At 40.2% G+C, this 14052-nt stretch overlaps 1 protein-coding gene across 5 annotated transcripts in view; it reads left to right on the top strand.

The window, feature by feature from the left end:
* FANCB (FA complementation group B) overlaps window positions 1-14052 on the top strand; it is a 34434-nt gene that overhangs the window by 1349 nt on the left and 19033 nt on the right. For 4 of the 5 annotated variants that reach the window (XM_055564561.1, XM_055564563.1, XM_055564562.1 and 1 more), the window contains exon 2: window positions 10802-11866. In XM_055564561.1, the coding sequence (XP_055420536.1) occupies window positions 10934-11866 (933 nt within the window). In that variant the 5' untranslated portion in view covers window positions 10802-10933. Of the gene's footprint in view, window positions 1-6710; window positions 6878-10801; window positions 11867-14052 lie in introns of all 5 variants that reach the window. The other variant, XM_055564560.1, reaches the window with a different exon arrangement.

Genomic DNA, 14052 nt, shown 5'->3' with positions numbered 1-14052 from the left:
TGACTACTGGAAAAACCATAGCTTTGACTGGACCTTTGTTGGCAAAGTAATGTCTCTGCTTTTTAATATGCTCTCTAGGTTGGTCATAGCTTTTCTTCTAAGGAGCAATTGTCTTTTAATTTCATGGCTGCAGCCACCATCTGCAGTGATTTTGGAGTCCAAGAAAATAAAGTCTCTCACTGTTTCCATTGTTTCCCCATCTATTTGCCATGAAGTGATGGGACCGGACGCTTACTCCTTGGAAGGAAATTTATGACCAACCTAGATTGCATATTCAAAAGCAGAGACATTACTTTGCCAACAAAGGTCCGTCTAGTCAAGGCTATGGTTTTTCCTGTGGTCATGTATGGCTGTGAGAGTTGGACTGTGAAGAAGGCTGAGCACCGAAGAATTGATGCTTTTGAACTGTGGTGTTGGAGAAGACTCTTGAGAGTCCCTTGGACTGCAAGGAGATCCAACCAGTCCATTCTGAAGGAGATCAGCCCTGGCATTTCTTTGGAAGGAAAGATGCTAAAGCTGAAACTCCAGTACTTTGGCCACCTCATGCGAAGAGTTGACTCATTGGAAAAGACTCTGATGCTGGGAGGGATTGGGGGCAAAAGGAGAAGGGGACGACAGAGGATGAGATGGCTGGATGGCATCACTGACTTGATGGACGTGAGTCTGGGTGAACTCCGGGAGTTGGTGATGGACAGGGAGGCCTGGCATGCTGCGATTCATGGGGTCGCAAAGAGTCGGACACGACTGAGCGACTGATCTGATCTGATCTGATGGGACCAGATGCCATGATCTTAGTTTTCTGAATGTTGTTTTAAGCCAACTTTTTCACTCTCCCCTTTCACTTTCATCAAGAGGCTCTTTAGTTCTTCTTCACTTTCTGCCATAAGGGTGGTGTCATCTGTGTATCTGAGGTTATTGATATTTCTCCCAGCAATCTTGATTCCAGCTTGTGCTTCATCCAGCCTGGTATTGTGCGTGATGATGTCTAAATTAAGATAGTTCTCACTTGGGGCAGTTTTGCCCCCGGGGGGACTTTTTGACCATGTCTGGAGACATTTTTGCTTGTTGCAACAGAAAACTGCAAAGAAATTATAAGAAGAAAAGAACAGTCCCCGTACTCCCACCAGCCATAGTCAAACAGGATGGACACTTGAGCATCTTTTTCCCCAAACTTTCTTATCTTTATTATGGGGGAAAATGAACATTGTGTTCATCTTATTTGTAATATTGTATTTGAATATAACCTTGAAACAGTATCTCAAGTATGGCTAAAGTCTCTGTCTGGCTCCACTCCCCTACTCTGATATCCTTCTTCTCCAGACTAGACAGTCACCAGGATTTGTCATGAATCCTGACACCTTTGCTTTTTAATTTTGGACCAGGCTGCCTATGTTGGAGGGAGAAGGCAATGGCAACCCACTCCAGTACTCTTGCCTGGAGAATCCCATGGACGGAGGAGTCTGGTAGGCTGCAGTCCATGGGGTTGCTGAGTCAGACACGACTGAGCGACTTCACTTTCACTTTTCACTTTCATGCATTGGAGAAGGAAATGGCAACGCGCTCCAGAATTCTTGCCTGGAGAATCCCAGGGACAGGGGAGCCTGGTGGGCTGCCGTCTATGGGGTTGCACAGAGTCGGACACGACTGATGCGACTTAGCAGCAGCAGCAGCAGCCTATGTTTGAATCCTGTCTCTGTCACTTCCAATCTGCAGGCCTTTGTGAAGATCCTTAACTTCCATGTCTCAGTTTCCCCATCTGAGGATAATAGTACCTATAGCATAAGGATGTTCTGAGGAATAAGTACATTAGTCCAAAGTGCTTAGAACAGTGCCTGGCACAGAAAATGCAGTCAGGGAATGTAGCCATTGTAGGTAAACAAAGTATATTATGCTATTTTATCTGTTTTGATTTTTATACATAATATTCTACAGTATACATATTTCTGCAACTTAATATTTTTTCATTTGATTTTTGAAATCAAGCCACAGTGTTGCTGTTCAGTCTAAGTCCTGTCTGACTCTTTGCAGCCTCTTGGACTGCAGCACACCAGGCTTCCCTGTCCTGAGTTTGCTATCTCCCTGAATTTGCTCAAATTTATGTCCATTGAGTAGATGGTGCTATCTAACCATTTCATCCTCTGCCTCCCCCTTCTCCTTTTGCCTTCAGTCTTTCCCAGATTAGGATCTTTTCCAATGAGTCATCTGCATCAGGTGGCCAAAGTATTGCAGCTTTAGCATCAGTCTTTCCATTGAATGTTCAGGGTTGATCTCCTTTAGGATGGACTGGTTGGATCTCCTTGCTGTCCAAGGGTCTGCTCCAACACCACAATTCGAAAGCATCAGTTCTTTGGCGCTCAGCCTTCTTTATGGTCCAACTCTCATATCCATGCACGACTACTGAAAAAACCATAGCTTTGACTAGATGGACCTTTATCAGCAAAGTAATGTCCCTGCTTTTTAATATGCTGTCTAGGTTTGTCATAGATTTTCTTCCAAAGAGCAAGCGTCTTTTAATTTCATGGCAGCGGTCACCATTCACAGTGATTTTGGAGCTCAAGAAAATAAAATCCGTCACTGCTTTCATTTGTTTTCCCCATCTATTTGCCATGAAGTGATGGGACCAGATGCCATGATCTTAGTTTTCTGAATATTCTGAGTTTTAAGCCGGCTTTTTTGCTCTCCTCTTTCACCTTCATCAAGAGGCTCGATGATACACATCTAATTCATTCCTCTTAGCTATAAGATGATATTCCATCCGTATCTATTCATTCCCCTATTGGTGGTCATTGAAGTTTTTGCTTTTTTTAAAAAAAAATAGCACAGTGAACATTCCAGAAAAAAGTCTTCATTATTATGTAGGATTATTTCCCTCGGTTAATATCTAGAAATGAAATTTCTAAGTGTATGCATTTCTGTTCGCTGCCAGATTGTCTTCCAAAGTCTCCCTTTAATTAAGTACTTGTAACTATTTCCTAATTTATGACTTCACCTCCAGTGTCACTTCACTCCCCCATCTTCAACACTGTCACCAGGATCTTTATTACTCAGAAGTACAATCCTGTGGTTTCAAATTTTTGAAATCTTTCAGTGGTTTAACATTCCTTAGAGAAAGTTAGAAGTCCTTAGTATGGCATCAAGAACCTTTAATCTTTCCTGATTCTCTCAGTGGATCACATTCATTCAAATTTCAGATACACTAAGTGTTGCTGGGAAAGGCAAAGGGGAGATTTGACTCTGGGCAGGCCTCAACAAATGACTTCTAGTTATATAGGTAGAAGAAGTTTTAACAGTGAACCTATTCTGTAGCCAAGTTAATTTACTAGGTAAACAATGTCCTGTATGTTGGAAAAATGATTATCTCTGTGTATTATGCTCATAAGATTATGTTTACTATTATGAGGTGAAGTTTACAGTTGAGTGTCGTAATTCTACCTTTTTCCCAAATGTAGACTTCCAAAGACACTTTCCACTGGTTGCAGTCTATCGATTGGTTTCTTAGAGAATTTTATAGCTTTCATATGTAGATAATATAGTGCTCTTTTAGGATCTTCCTGTACCAGACCTGGTTCTGAAATTTATAATGCCAAATGTATTTATTAGCATTTAACAGAAACATTGTTTATTTGTTGGCAGACTTGGAGAGAAGGATGGATACGGGTGATAATTTGTTGCCTATATTTAGGTTAGCATGTATCATTTTTCTAATATACTCACACATCTGTTTTCATTTTATGTGTAAAATATACAGTCAACTTTGATGTGTGGTGATACAGAACAGGAAAAGCTCAAATTAACTGCCTAGTATTTTATAAATAATCTGCATCCAAATCTTCCTTCCTGCTGCTTTCTTTCCCCCAGCCTCCTCCAGAGCTGCGACTGGAGGTAAAACTTAACTGGTTTGAGTTACCTGTTTTTTTCTGCAGCCACTGTTGTAAGAGTACTAAGTAAAAAGTCAAATGACTAATAGGCTAGAATACTAAGCCTGGTGTCCTGATTTGATTAATCAAGACTTGTTTATATTGGTTTAAGAACCTCTACGTTGAACCGTAGTTTTACTTGTTTCCAGATTATTTCTATCTTAAAAATGAATATTACCACTTATTCCATAGCTTTAAAGTTTTGTCTTATGAACATATGCTCAGAACTTTTACCTTTAATGTAGATGTTGCATTAGTATAAAATAAAACAGATATTCACAGATATGTGAATTCAGTAAGCATTGAGATTATTATAGAAAGTTTGAAGGAAAAAAAGTTATCTTTATAAATTAGTAGTTTAGCTTCTGATTTTTAGCTCTGAAGATGATCCATGTAAAATAACTTATCTTGAAAATATGCATGTTTTTGCAGTAGTACTTAAAAATAAAAAATAGCCTTTCATATAACAGCTGTGTTTTTAAATCTATTTGAATCTAAATCCATGAGAAAACGTTTGCTTTTTGCCTAGAGCTCACGCTCAAAGCTTGTAGCAGTGGTTTGCAATTTTTTATCTCTATTATCACTCAACGTCTATCTTTCCAGGTCGTAGTTCAGGGATACAAATCATAGATTTGGGGCTGGTTGGGGTGGGGGTGGGGGAGTACAGCAGTAGGTGCATGCAAAACTTTTGAATTAGGGGCCAGTTACCAGATAAGTTTATGTTTTAGAACAATAACTGAGGTAGCATAAATGAATGGACATATTGGAGGAGAGAGAGACTAGAGTAAGGAAGGCTGATAAAGGGCGTTCACTGCAGCCTAAATGAGGGATGAAAGCCTGAACCATCACAGACACAACTGGGACAGAAAATTGTAAGAAAGAAGTTTCTAAGTTAAGGAACTAAGTGATAGCATTAAAAGAATACAATGTAAGGTGCCTGATTTTCCTAACTCTTCACATTTTGAAGGGGCAACAGTATATACTCTAAAGTTTATTGAAGGGGATGATTCTACTGACCTTTTAGCACTGAGATCCTCCTTACTCCTGCTACACTTGTGGGTAAACCAGAGCATTGTGTTGATGACCTATTAGTTGTGACATTTAATATTAAAATTACAAAATCCTTTTCTGGATGCAAGTTATTTTTGTTTATTTTCAGTATTAGGAAGTCAAGACCTTTTGAAGTGAATAGGTGGTAAAACACAATGAGTTCTTAGATCTTTACCTCCTAATATATAATGTTAAAAAAATATCATTTAGTGCCAAAAAAGCAAATTCTGTTAGAAGTCTCCTAAGAGGTCTGAGATGTCTGTGGGAAATTTGAAATCAAGAAGTTATTAGTCATACATTTTCATGTAATGTAACTAATTTCATGTAAAACAGTTTCACAAGTAAAAGCTATGCCTTTGGTTTCACTACCTATCTGCTTTACTGATAAAGCTGAAGCTGCTCTGAGATACCTGTTTTCCCAGATCTTTGCATGAGTTGCCTAACAAGCCAGGAAGTCATTTGGCTTTTGCTAGTTTGTATTATCCAGTATCTCCAGTTGCTTCAGTAATTCTTCTAGAAATTCTCAAAAACAATATCATAAATTTGATTTGAAAAGAAATGTGTAACAGATTACTCCCAAATTTAGCAATGTAAAACAACAAACATTCATTATCTTAAAATTTCTGAGGACCAGGTTTTTGGGAACAGTTTAGGGGTGGTTCTGGGTCAGGAAGGCTTGACTGGAGCTGGGAGATGTGATCCCAGGAAGGCTCACTCACATGGCTCTTGGCAAAAGGCCCCAGTCCCTTGCTGGCTGTTGGCAGGAAGCCACAGTTCTTTGCTGTGTGTGCATCTCCACAGGGCTGCCCAAGTGTCTTAATGATATGGCAGGTGATTTTCCCTAGTGCAAATAATCCAAGGAAGAGGTCACTGAGGAAGCCACCATGCTCTGTGACCCACTCTTCTTCTGTATTCTGTGCCTGGAAATGAGTCATGATGACCAGGCCTCACTCAAGGAGAGGAGATTTAAGTGCCACTTCTTAATGACAGGAGTTTCAAAGAAATTTGTGAGGGTCTTTAAAACCACAAGTGATGTATTTTCAGAAGTTTGACAATAAGGTGCAGCGTCTCCAATTTGAATGATCTAATATGCTTTTAAGTAGAGTTGCCTGTAAATCAAGTCTTTTTAATAAAATGCAGGCTACATTAAGTTAAATTAATAGATTATGCTTCAGTGATACTTTTTTTCTAATTGGATTGTTGGTAGATTTTTATAATAAAAGAACAAAACCTAAGCCTTTGGAGTTTGCTTCTCATTCAAAAGAGGAAAACTATATTACTTACTTGTACATGACCTTGTTTTCATTTATTTCTAAAGTACTTGATTTTCCTGGTGTAAATAATCCATGAATAAGAGAAAAGAGAGTATGAGTTAGAGTTATTTAAAGTGACAAGAGACCTTTCAGCATTCACAAATCATTAAGTATACAGTTGCTCTGATGTTTCTAAGATTAGGTACTGTATGAACCAGAGCTAGCCATGATGATGAGAATGATAGTAGCTAACCTTTTCTAGCACTTTCTATGGGCCAGGTTCTATTTCAAGTGAGTTCTATTCGTTAATTCTGGTACCTTGTAGGTTTGGCGCTGTTACTGCACCCTCTTACATAGATGTGGATGTGAGGTGGCATAAAGAGACTAAATAACTTGCTCTAAATCATACATCTAAGGAAAAGCAGGCCCACCATTCAGAGGGTGCTCTGATGGTTCTTAGCATATGCTAAGCGTTTGGTAACTGTTACAGGAGTGACTCCTGGGGCCAAACTATGGTGGAGGTAATGAAGATAATGGCCACCTCCTTCCAAAGGTCCCATACATGCACTGCTACACTCAGTGCCCCCGACCCTGCAACAGGCCACTGCTGACCCACGCCTCTGCTGGAGACTCCTGGACACTCACGGGCAAGTCTGGGTCAGTCTCTTGTGGGGTCTCTGCTCCTTTGTCCTGGGTCCTGGTGCACACAAGGTTCTGTTTATGCCCTCCAAGAGTCTGTTCCCCAGTCCTTTGTAAGTTCTGGCAGCTCTATGGTGGGGTTAATGGCAGCCTCCTCCAAGAGGGCTTATGCCACACCCAGGGCTCCTGCACCCAGAGCCCCTGCCCATGTGGTAGTCCACTGCTGACCCGTACCCCTGCAGGAGACACTCAAACAGTTCTGGCTCAGTCTCTGTGGGGTCTCTGGGTCCTGGTGCACACAAAGTTTGTTTGAGCCCTCTGAGCGTTTCTGGTGGGTATGGGGTTTAATTCTAAACACGATTTTGCCCCCCCTACCATCTTGCTGGGGCTTCTCCTTTGTTCTTGGGCCTGGGGTATCTCCTCACAGTTGCTTGAGCACCGCACAGCTGCTACTCCATCTGGTCCTATCACTTCATGGCAAATAGATGGCCAAACAGTGGAAATAGCAGCAGACTTTATTTTTTGGGGCTCCAAAATCACTGCAGATGGTGACTGCAGCCATGAAATTAAAAGACAGTTGCTCCTTGGAAGAAAAGCTATGACCGACCTAGACAGCATATTAAATAGCAGAGACATTACTTTGCCAACAAAGGTCCATCTAGTCAAAGCTATGGTTTTTCTGGTAGTCATGTATAGATGTGAGAGTTGGACTATAAAGAAAGCTGAGTGCTGAAGAATTGATGCTTTTGAACTGTGGTGTTGGAGAAGACTCTTGAGAGTTCCTTGGACTGCAAGGAGATCCAACCAGTCCATCCTAAAGGAAATCAGTCCTGGGTGTTCATTGGAAGGACTGATGCTGAAGCTGAAACTCCAATACTTCAGCCACCTGATGGGAAGAGCTGACTCATTGGAAAAGACCTTGATCCTGGGAAAGATTGAGGGCAGTAGGAGAAGGGGACGACAGAGGATGAGATGGTTGGATGGCATCACTGACTCAGTGGACCTGAGTTTGGGTGGACTCCAGGAGTTGGTAGTGGACAGGGAGGCCTGGCATGCTGCGGTCCATGGGATCGCAAAGAGTTGGACATGACTGAGCGACTGAACTGGACTGACTGGAGTGATTCGGCATACATAGCCAGTGAAGGAAGAGACTTCACCATCTTTTTCTTACATGTTTTCTCACATGGGTTCAATGGAGGGGGTGTTCTTTGTTCTTTATTCTGCCTTACTAATTATAATTATCTCAAGTTGCCTTTCTTATACCCAGTCTTCAGAGCAAGGGAATACATGCCAGGACAATGTAGTGGTTAGAAATATAGGGTCAGGAGCCAGAGGGCCCCTCTTCTAAATCTAATGCCATTGCTGATTAGCTTTGTAACTTTGGGAAATTTTCTGACCTTCATTAAAATACAGTTTTCTCATTTAAGAAGCAGGGCATCTAAAGCCAGTGCTCTGGGACAACCCAGAGGGATAGGGTGGGGAGGGAAGTGCGAGGGGGGGTTCAGGATGGGGGGGACACATGTATACCTGTGGCCGATTCATGTTGATGTAAGGCAGGAACCATCACAATATTGTAAAGTAATTATCCTCCAATTAAAATAAATTAAAAAAATTAAAAGATGGAATATTAAGAATACTTTAAAAGAATATTTGTGAGTATTAAATAATGCATGTATTGTACCTGGCATATAATAAGCATGAACAATTTATGGCTATTTTTTAATTCTTGTGTTCATTACAATATCTAATCCTCTGTTTTTTTCTACTTTGAATAAGAGTAGTGACTTCCTTAGGATGTAAAACTGCATTGCTTTTGCAAAATAAGATTTAAATTTTATTTCTATTACTCCTATGAAGATTTTTTTTTAAAGTCATGTTACAGCATTTCCTGGTTTCCACCACTCCCCCCGCCCCTGTCCCCCACCTCACCGGGCTTTCATTTTGTTTTTGTTTTTGTTTTTTTTTTTTTTATTTATTATTATTTTTTTTAATGGATTTAGTTTATATTTTAAAATAAGTATCTTTACAATAAACATAGTATTTTGTAACATACTCCATTCACGTATATGCCTTCATGTTATTTTAAATATTCTTTTATATCATAATTCTAAATTTCAGCTTAGAAATTCATAGCAGAGATATAACAATTTATTTAACCGACTTGCTGTTTTTGTTCTTTTGGTTTATTTGTTTGCAACTACACTATCATACGGAGAAGGCAATGGCACCCCACTCCAGTGTTCTTCCCTGGACAATCCCGGGGCAGGAGAGCCTGGTGGGCTGACGTCTATGGGGTCACACAGAGTTGGACATCATTTTGGCTATCAAGTCTGTAGAAACTCCTTTCTCAGGGAGGCAGAAACCCAAGGGCCTGGGCTATGGAAGCAATCTGATATGAATCCTTGACTGACTGAGATGTCATTGTAGAGGGTCTAAGACGTAGAGGGAGAAACCAGGTTAGGACTGTATGTTTGAGAGACAGAGGTAGAACCGTTAAGAAATTCTCTGAGCCGGAAAGTTTGTGGTTCTTTATAATGGAGCACATGTACCTTTTAATAGATGCTGTTAACATTCACTTATCTTCTGTGATGTGCTTGTTTGCCTTCTTTGCAAACTGTGTTTTTTAAGGGCTCTACAGAAATGATATTTGGGATACAGACTTTAGTCAGACATGACTGAGCGACTTCACTTTCACTTTTCACTTTCAAGCATTGGAGAAGGAAATGGCAACCCACTCCAGTGTTCTTACCTGGAGAATCCCAGGGACGGGGGAGCCTGTTGGGCTGCCGTCTATGGGGTCGCACAGAGTCGGACACGACTGAAGCGACTTAGCAGCAGCAGTAGCAGATGCAAGAATGAATATAAATTGCAGGACACATTGGGCTTCCCCCGTGGCTCAGCCGGTAAAGAATCCCCCTGTAATGCAAGAGACATGGGTTTGATCTCTGGGCGGGGAAGGTCCCTGGGAGGAGTGCATGGCAACCCACTCCAGTATTCCTGCTTGGAGAATCCCATGGACAGAGGAGCCTGGTGGGCTATAGTCCCTAGGGTTGCAAAGAGTCAGACAGGACTGAAGCAACTGAGCACATAGTCAATTAACAATGCGGTTTCAGCTGAACAACTGAGGGACTCAGCTCCGCATACACATGTATCCGCTTCATTCTTTCTGGGGCTATTAGTTGTTCTCCACTCTTCTCAAGTAGCATATTGGACACCTTCCAACCTGGGAGACTCATCTTTCAGTGGCAAATCTTTTTGCCTTTTATACAGTTCATGGTGTTCTCATGGTAAGTATACTAGGGTGGTTTGCTATTCCCTCCTCCAGTGGATCATGTTTTGCCAGAACTCTCAAAACTCTGGTCTGACCTGTCGGTTTTGGGTGGCCCTGCATGACATGGCTCATAGCTTCATTGAATTATGTAAGCCCCGTTGCCACAACAAGGCAGTGATCCATGAAGGGGATACATGTATCCATTCTCCCCTAAGCCCCGCTCCCATCCAGGCTGCCACTAACACTCAGCGGAGTTCCCTGTGCTATACAGTTGTTTCTTGCTGGTTATCCATTTTAAATATAGCAGTGTCTACATATGTATCCCAAACCCCCCAACTATCCCTTCTCCCCATCCTTTCCCTGCCCCGCAACCATAAGTTCATTCTCTAAGTCTGTGAGTTTGTTTCTGTTTCATAAATAAGTTCGTTTGTGTAATTTCTTTTTTGATTCCACATATAAGGGATGTCATATGATATTTCTCCTTTTCCGTCTGACTTCACTTAGAGCGACAGTCTCTAGGTCCATCCATGTTGCTGCAAATCGTGTTATTGAGATATAGTGTTTGATAAATGTGACATTGTTAAGATAGCATAAAAAGCTAAAAAATGTGAATAATGTTTATAGTTACCTGTGTAATAGTTCTCTAACAAAAACATGTGTTTTCTTTTCAGCTCTGCCTACTCAGTGGCAGTTTCCCTCATTTCATTTTTAGGTTTAAAAGCATCAACTGGAATTGACTTACTTTCAAAAACTGGACCAACACAAATTGGACTTGATACTGTAGATTCACTAGCAAACAAGCAATGTCATCTACTGAACAAGAAAGGTTCTGCTGTTATAATGGAGAAGTCCTTATTTTTCATTTGTCTGAAGGAAATTTTGTAGATGAAGGGCCTAAAAAAACACCTGTGTTACAAGTCAGAAGAATGGTATTTGGCAGAGGACCAGAGGGATTTGTTCAGAAATCCACTGGATTCTTTAGCATAAAAGAAGAATACTCTCATTTAAAAATTATGTGTTGCGACTGTGTTTCAGATTTCAGAACTGGAATCAATCTGCCTTATGTTATGATACAGTGCATTAAAGAAGAGAACATTTTCAAATATTTTCTACTGTTTCTTCATGGTACCAATAAATTTGAAAAGTGTTTGAGTTTTAGACTAGGCTATGAGATGAAGGACTGTATAAGGGTCCTTAATGGCCCTTTAGTTTTATGGAAACATGGTCAGACATTCTTTTATATCTCTTCTCAAACTGGCAAAGTTGTCACTGTGCCCATGAACTTTTCCTCTGTTGAGTGGGCAGGGGAGATTGAAAATCTAGGTATGGTTTTGTTAGGACCAAAGAGATGTTATTTATCTGTAGAAGGATGCACTCCAAAGCCTTCAAAATCAGATTATGCAACTTGGAATACCCACTTTTGTGCATACTCTCTTGAAAGGGCAGAAATAATAAGTGATACATACATCATCCCTCCTGCTTATACCAGCATGATAACGTTTGTGCATGTCTGTTCAACTGAGATTGTCAATGACCAGTTAAGAATGTCTCTGATTGCCTTTACTCAAAAAAATCAGCTGATTTCATTCCTAAATGGGACTCCTACGAGTGTGTGCCAGCTTCCATTTGGAGATCCTTGTGCAGTTCAACTTGTGGATTCAGGTGAAGAAGAACTCCTTTTCATCATATCCTTTAAGTCCAGTGATGCTTGTGCTGTTTGGGAAAAGAGCTTTCAGGTATGGTACTTATAATCATTCAGTTGGCGTCGTCTTAGACCTACTAAGCATCCCTACGCTTCATAGGATTCATCCTAGAGTCTTATTGTCCAAATTGATTTTTAGTCCTGCACTTAAAAGGAAATCATGTATATTGCAGCATTCCTTTTTCTTAAAATGATTATCTGAATGTTATTTAGTAAGTTTTGCCTTGCCATTTTGAGTCATAAAACCCTCGAGTTTTTGGAAATACATGAATACATAACTACAATTATTATCTATCTATTTGTCTTTTACCATAACTGTTTCTAATTTTTATTAATGCGATAATAATTGGATTTGTATTTTTACTTAGAACAAGACCATAACCTTTCTGGGAAACTCAAATCAGTTGTTGAACTTTGAAAAAGTTGGTAGTTGTCATTTTAAAGTTGAAATCTAGAGGAGTTCCTTGAAACCTGTCATCGTCCCTTTAGAGACAAATGATGGTTCTCCAGAGAAAAGCAACATGTTAATTTTTCTAGAAATTGTTGCTTAGAGAATTGCATTATGTTACATTTTGAAACTCAGAGTTGTCCTCTGAAAAACCATTCACATTTTATCTATATGTAGTCATATGTCTTTTAATGTAAGGTTTGAAATTGCTTTAAAATACTCACTGGTATTGAACGTTCGATAACAAGTAAAAAGGTGTAGAAATTGAAAAGGAAATTGGAGGACTGGAATTATGTATCTCCAATAATATCTCTCTGACCCTGATGTTTTGTTAACATTGCATCCCCCTGGCATAAGGTGTTTATCAGCATATTCAGTTATGTGTGCTGAAGTGTTAATAGTTTGGGATCTTCCAAAGCAGTTTTTAGTACTTTTTACAGCTTTTTAAGTTCTTGTGCTACTTTGGAAAACAAAAAGCAGATACTGCCTTACTTGGTGTGCCCTGTCCATTTCATTAGAAGCTCAGTTAAAATTTCTCTCATTGGATTATCACCTTGATATGAAATATTGATAAATGTTTCAGAAAGCTTGAAAGGCTTTTTTTTTTTTTTAATTTGAATGTGTATACGTGTGTTTGTGTGTGTGGAAATAGGTTGAAATTATGTTTTATGAGACTTTTCCTTGTAGATTACCTTGATGCTAGTAGGAATTATGTGACCATGTGCAACCTCTGCAACACACAGAGGACTTAAATTCTCAAAAGGAAAATAATTTGAAAACTGTCCTGTTTTTATTTTGAGAGCAATCTTTAAAAGCGCATCACACTTTTATTTCAAGGTTTTGTGGGAAGGTAGCATTTTCTGTTTGAAGAAGTAGTGTGGGGAAAAGCATCTGTTAATAGTAAAGCCTATACTCCGTATTGGGGTCAGAGTAGTGGGAAGAACACTGTTAACCTTGGGTTTCAATCCCAGATGAACACCATACTAGTGTTACCTTAAGGGATGTATTTACATTTTGTGAACTCATTTTCTGTCTGTATGAATTTGCGATCATCCTGCCTCGGAGAGGGGAGAATTCAATAAAATGACATTGTAAAGTGACTTGGACAGCACCTGGTGCTCAAGACAAGCCCAGAAAGTGGCAGCTACTATCATGTTGGACGAGGGCTAGGGCTGTCATCAGCAATGGTGCTCACCTAAGGTTCCCTCTTCACCTGGCTAAGGAGTAGTAACTTCCTGTCTCATTCGTTCAGTGGAATAGTCCTCTCTTACTTGAAATGGATTCCCTGCTCAGACACCATAGAGCTCTGCCACCGACACATTACCCAAGGCAAAAGACTGTATCACTGTTTGTACATGGGCCTGTAACTGGTGGGCTCCCTGCTTTGAAATCATATCCTAGGGTTCTTTTTCTACACTAGACCACCAGCCTTTCCACAGGGTATTTACCTCCATCTCTACTGACAATCGCTATGCTACCTCTTCAGGGATTCCGTACTTCTAAGCTATTCTCAAGTGCCCAGTACTGAATGCTCGGGAGCTACATCCTGATACCTACAAGTTAAGCGCTTCTAGATTGTCTCTGATACCTTGCCACTCTGGGAGTTTCACAGCTCCTGTCCCCTCATGGTGTTTGTTTATACACACCTACTTAAAAAGAAAACTTGATGTAGCTTATGGTAAAATACTTGATTACTTTAGCAACAAGAATAAAGGTTAAGAATCCACAGATAGAAGGGAGAATAACCATGTCAGAAAACCTGAGTTAAGGGA

Source organism: Bubalus kerabau, chromosome X, assembly GCF_029407905.1.
Source record: "Bubalus kerabau isolate K-KA32 ecotype Philippines breed swamp buffalo chromosome X, PCC_UOA_SB_1v2, whole genome shotgun sequence".
In the NCBI taxonomy this organism is placed as follows: domain Eukaryota; kingdom Metazoa; phylum Chordata; class Mammalia; order Artiodactyla; family Bovidae; genus Bubalus; species Bubalus kerabau.
This window is presented reverse-complemented; position numbering and strand designations above follow the sequence as displayed.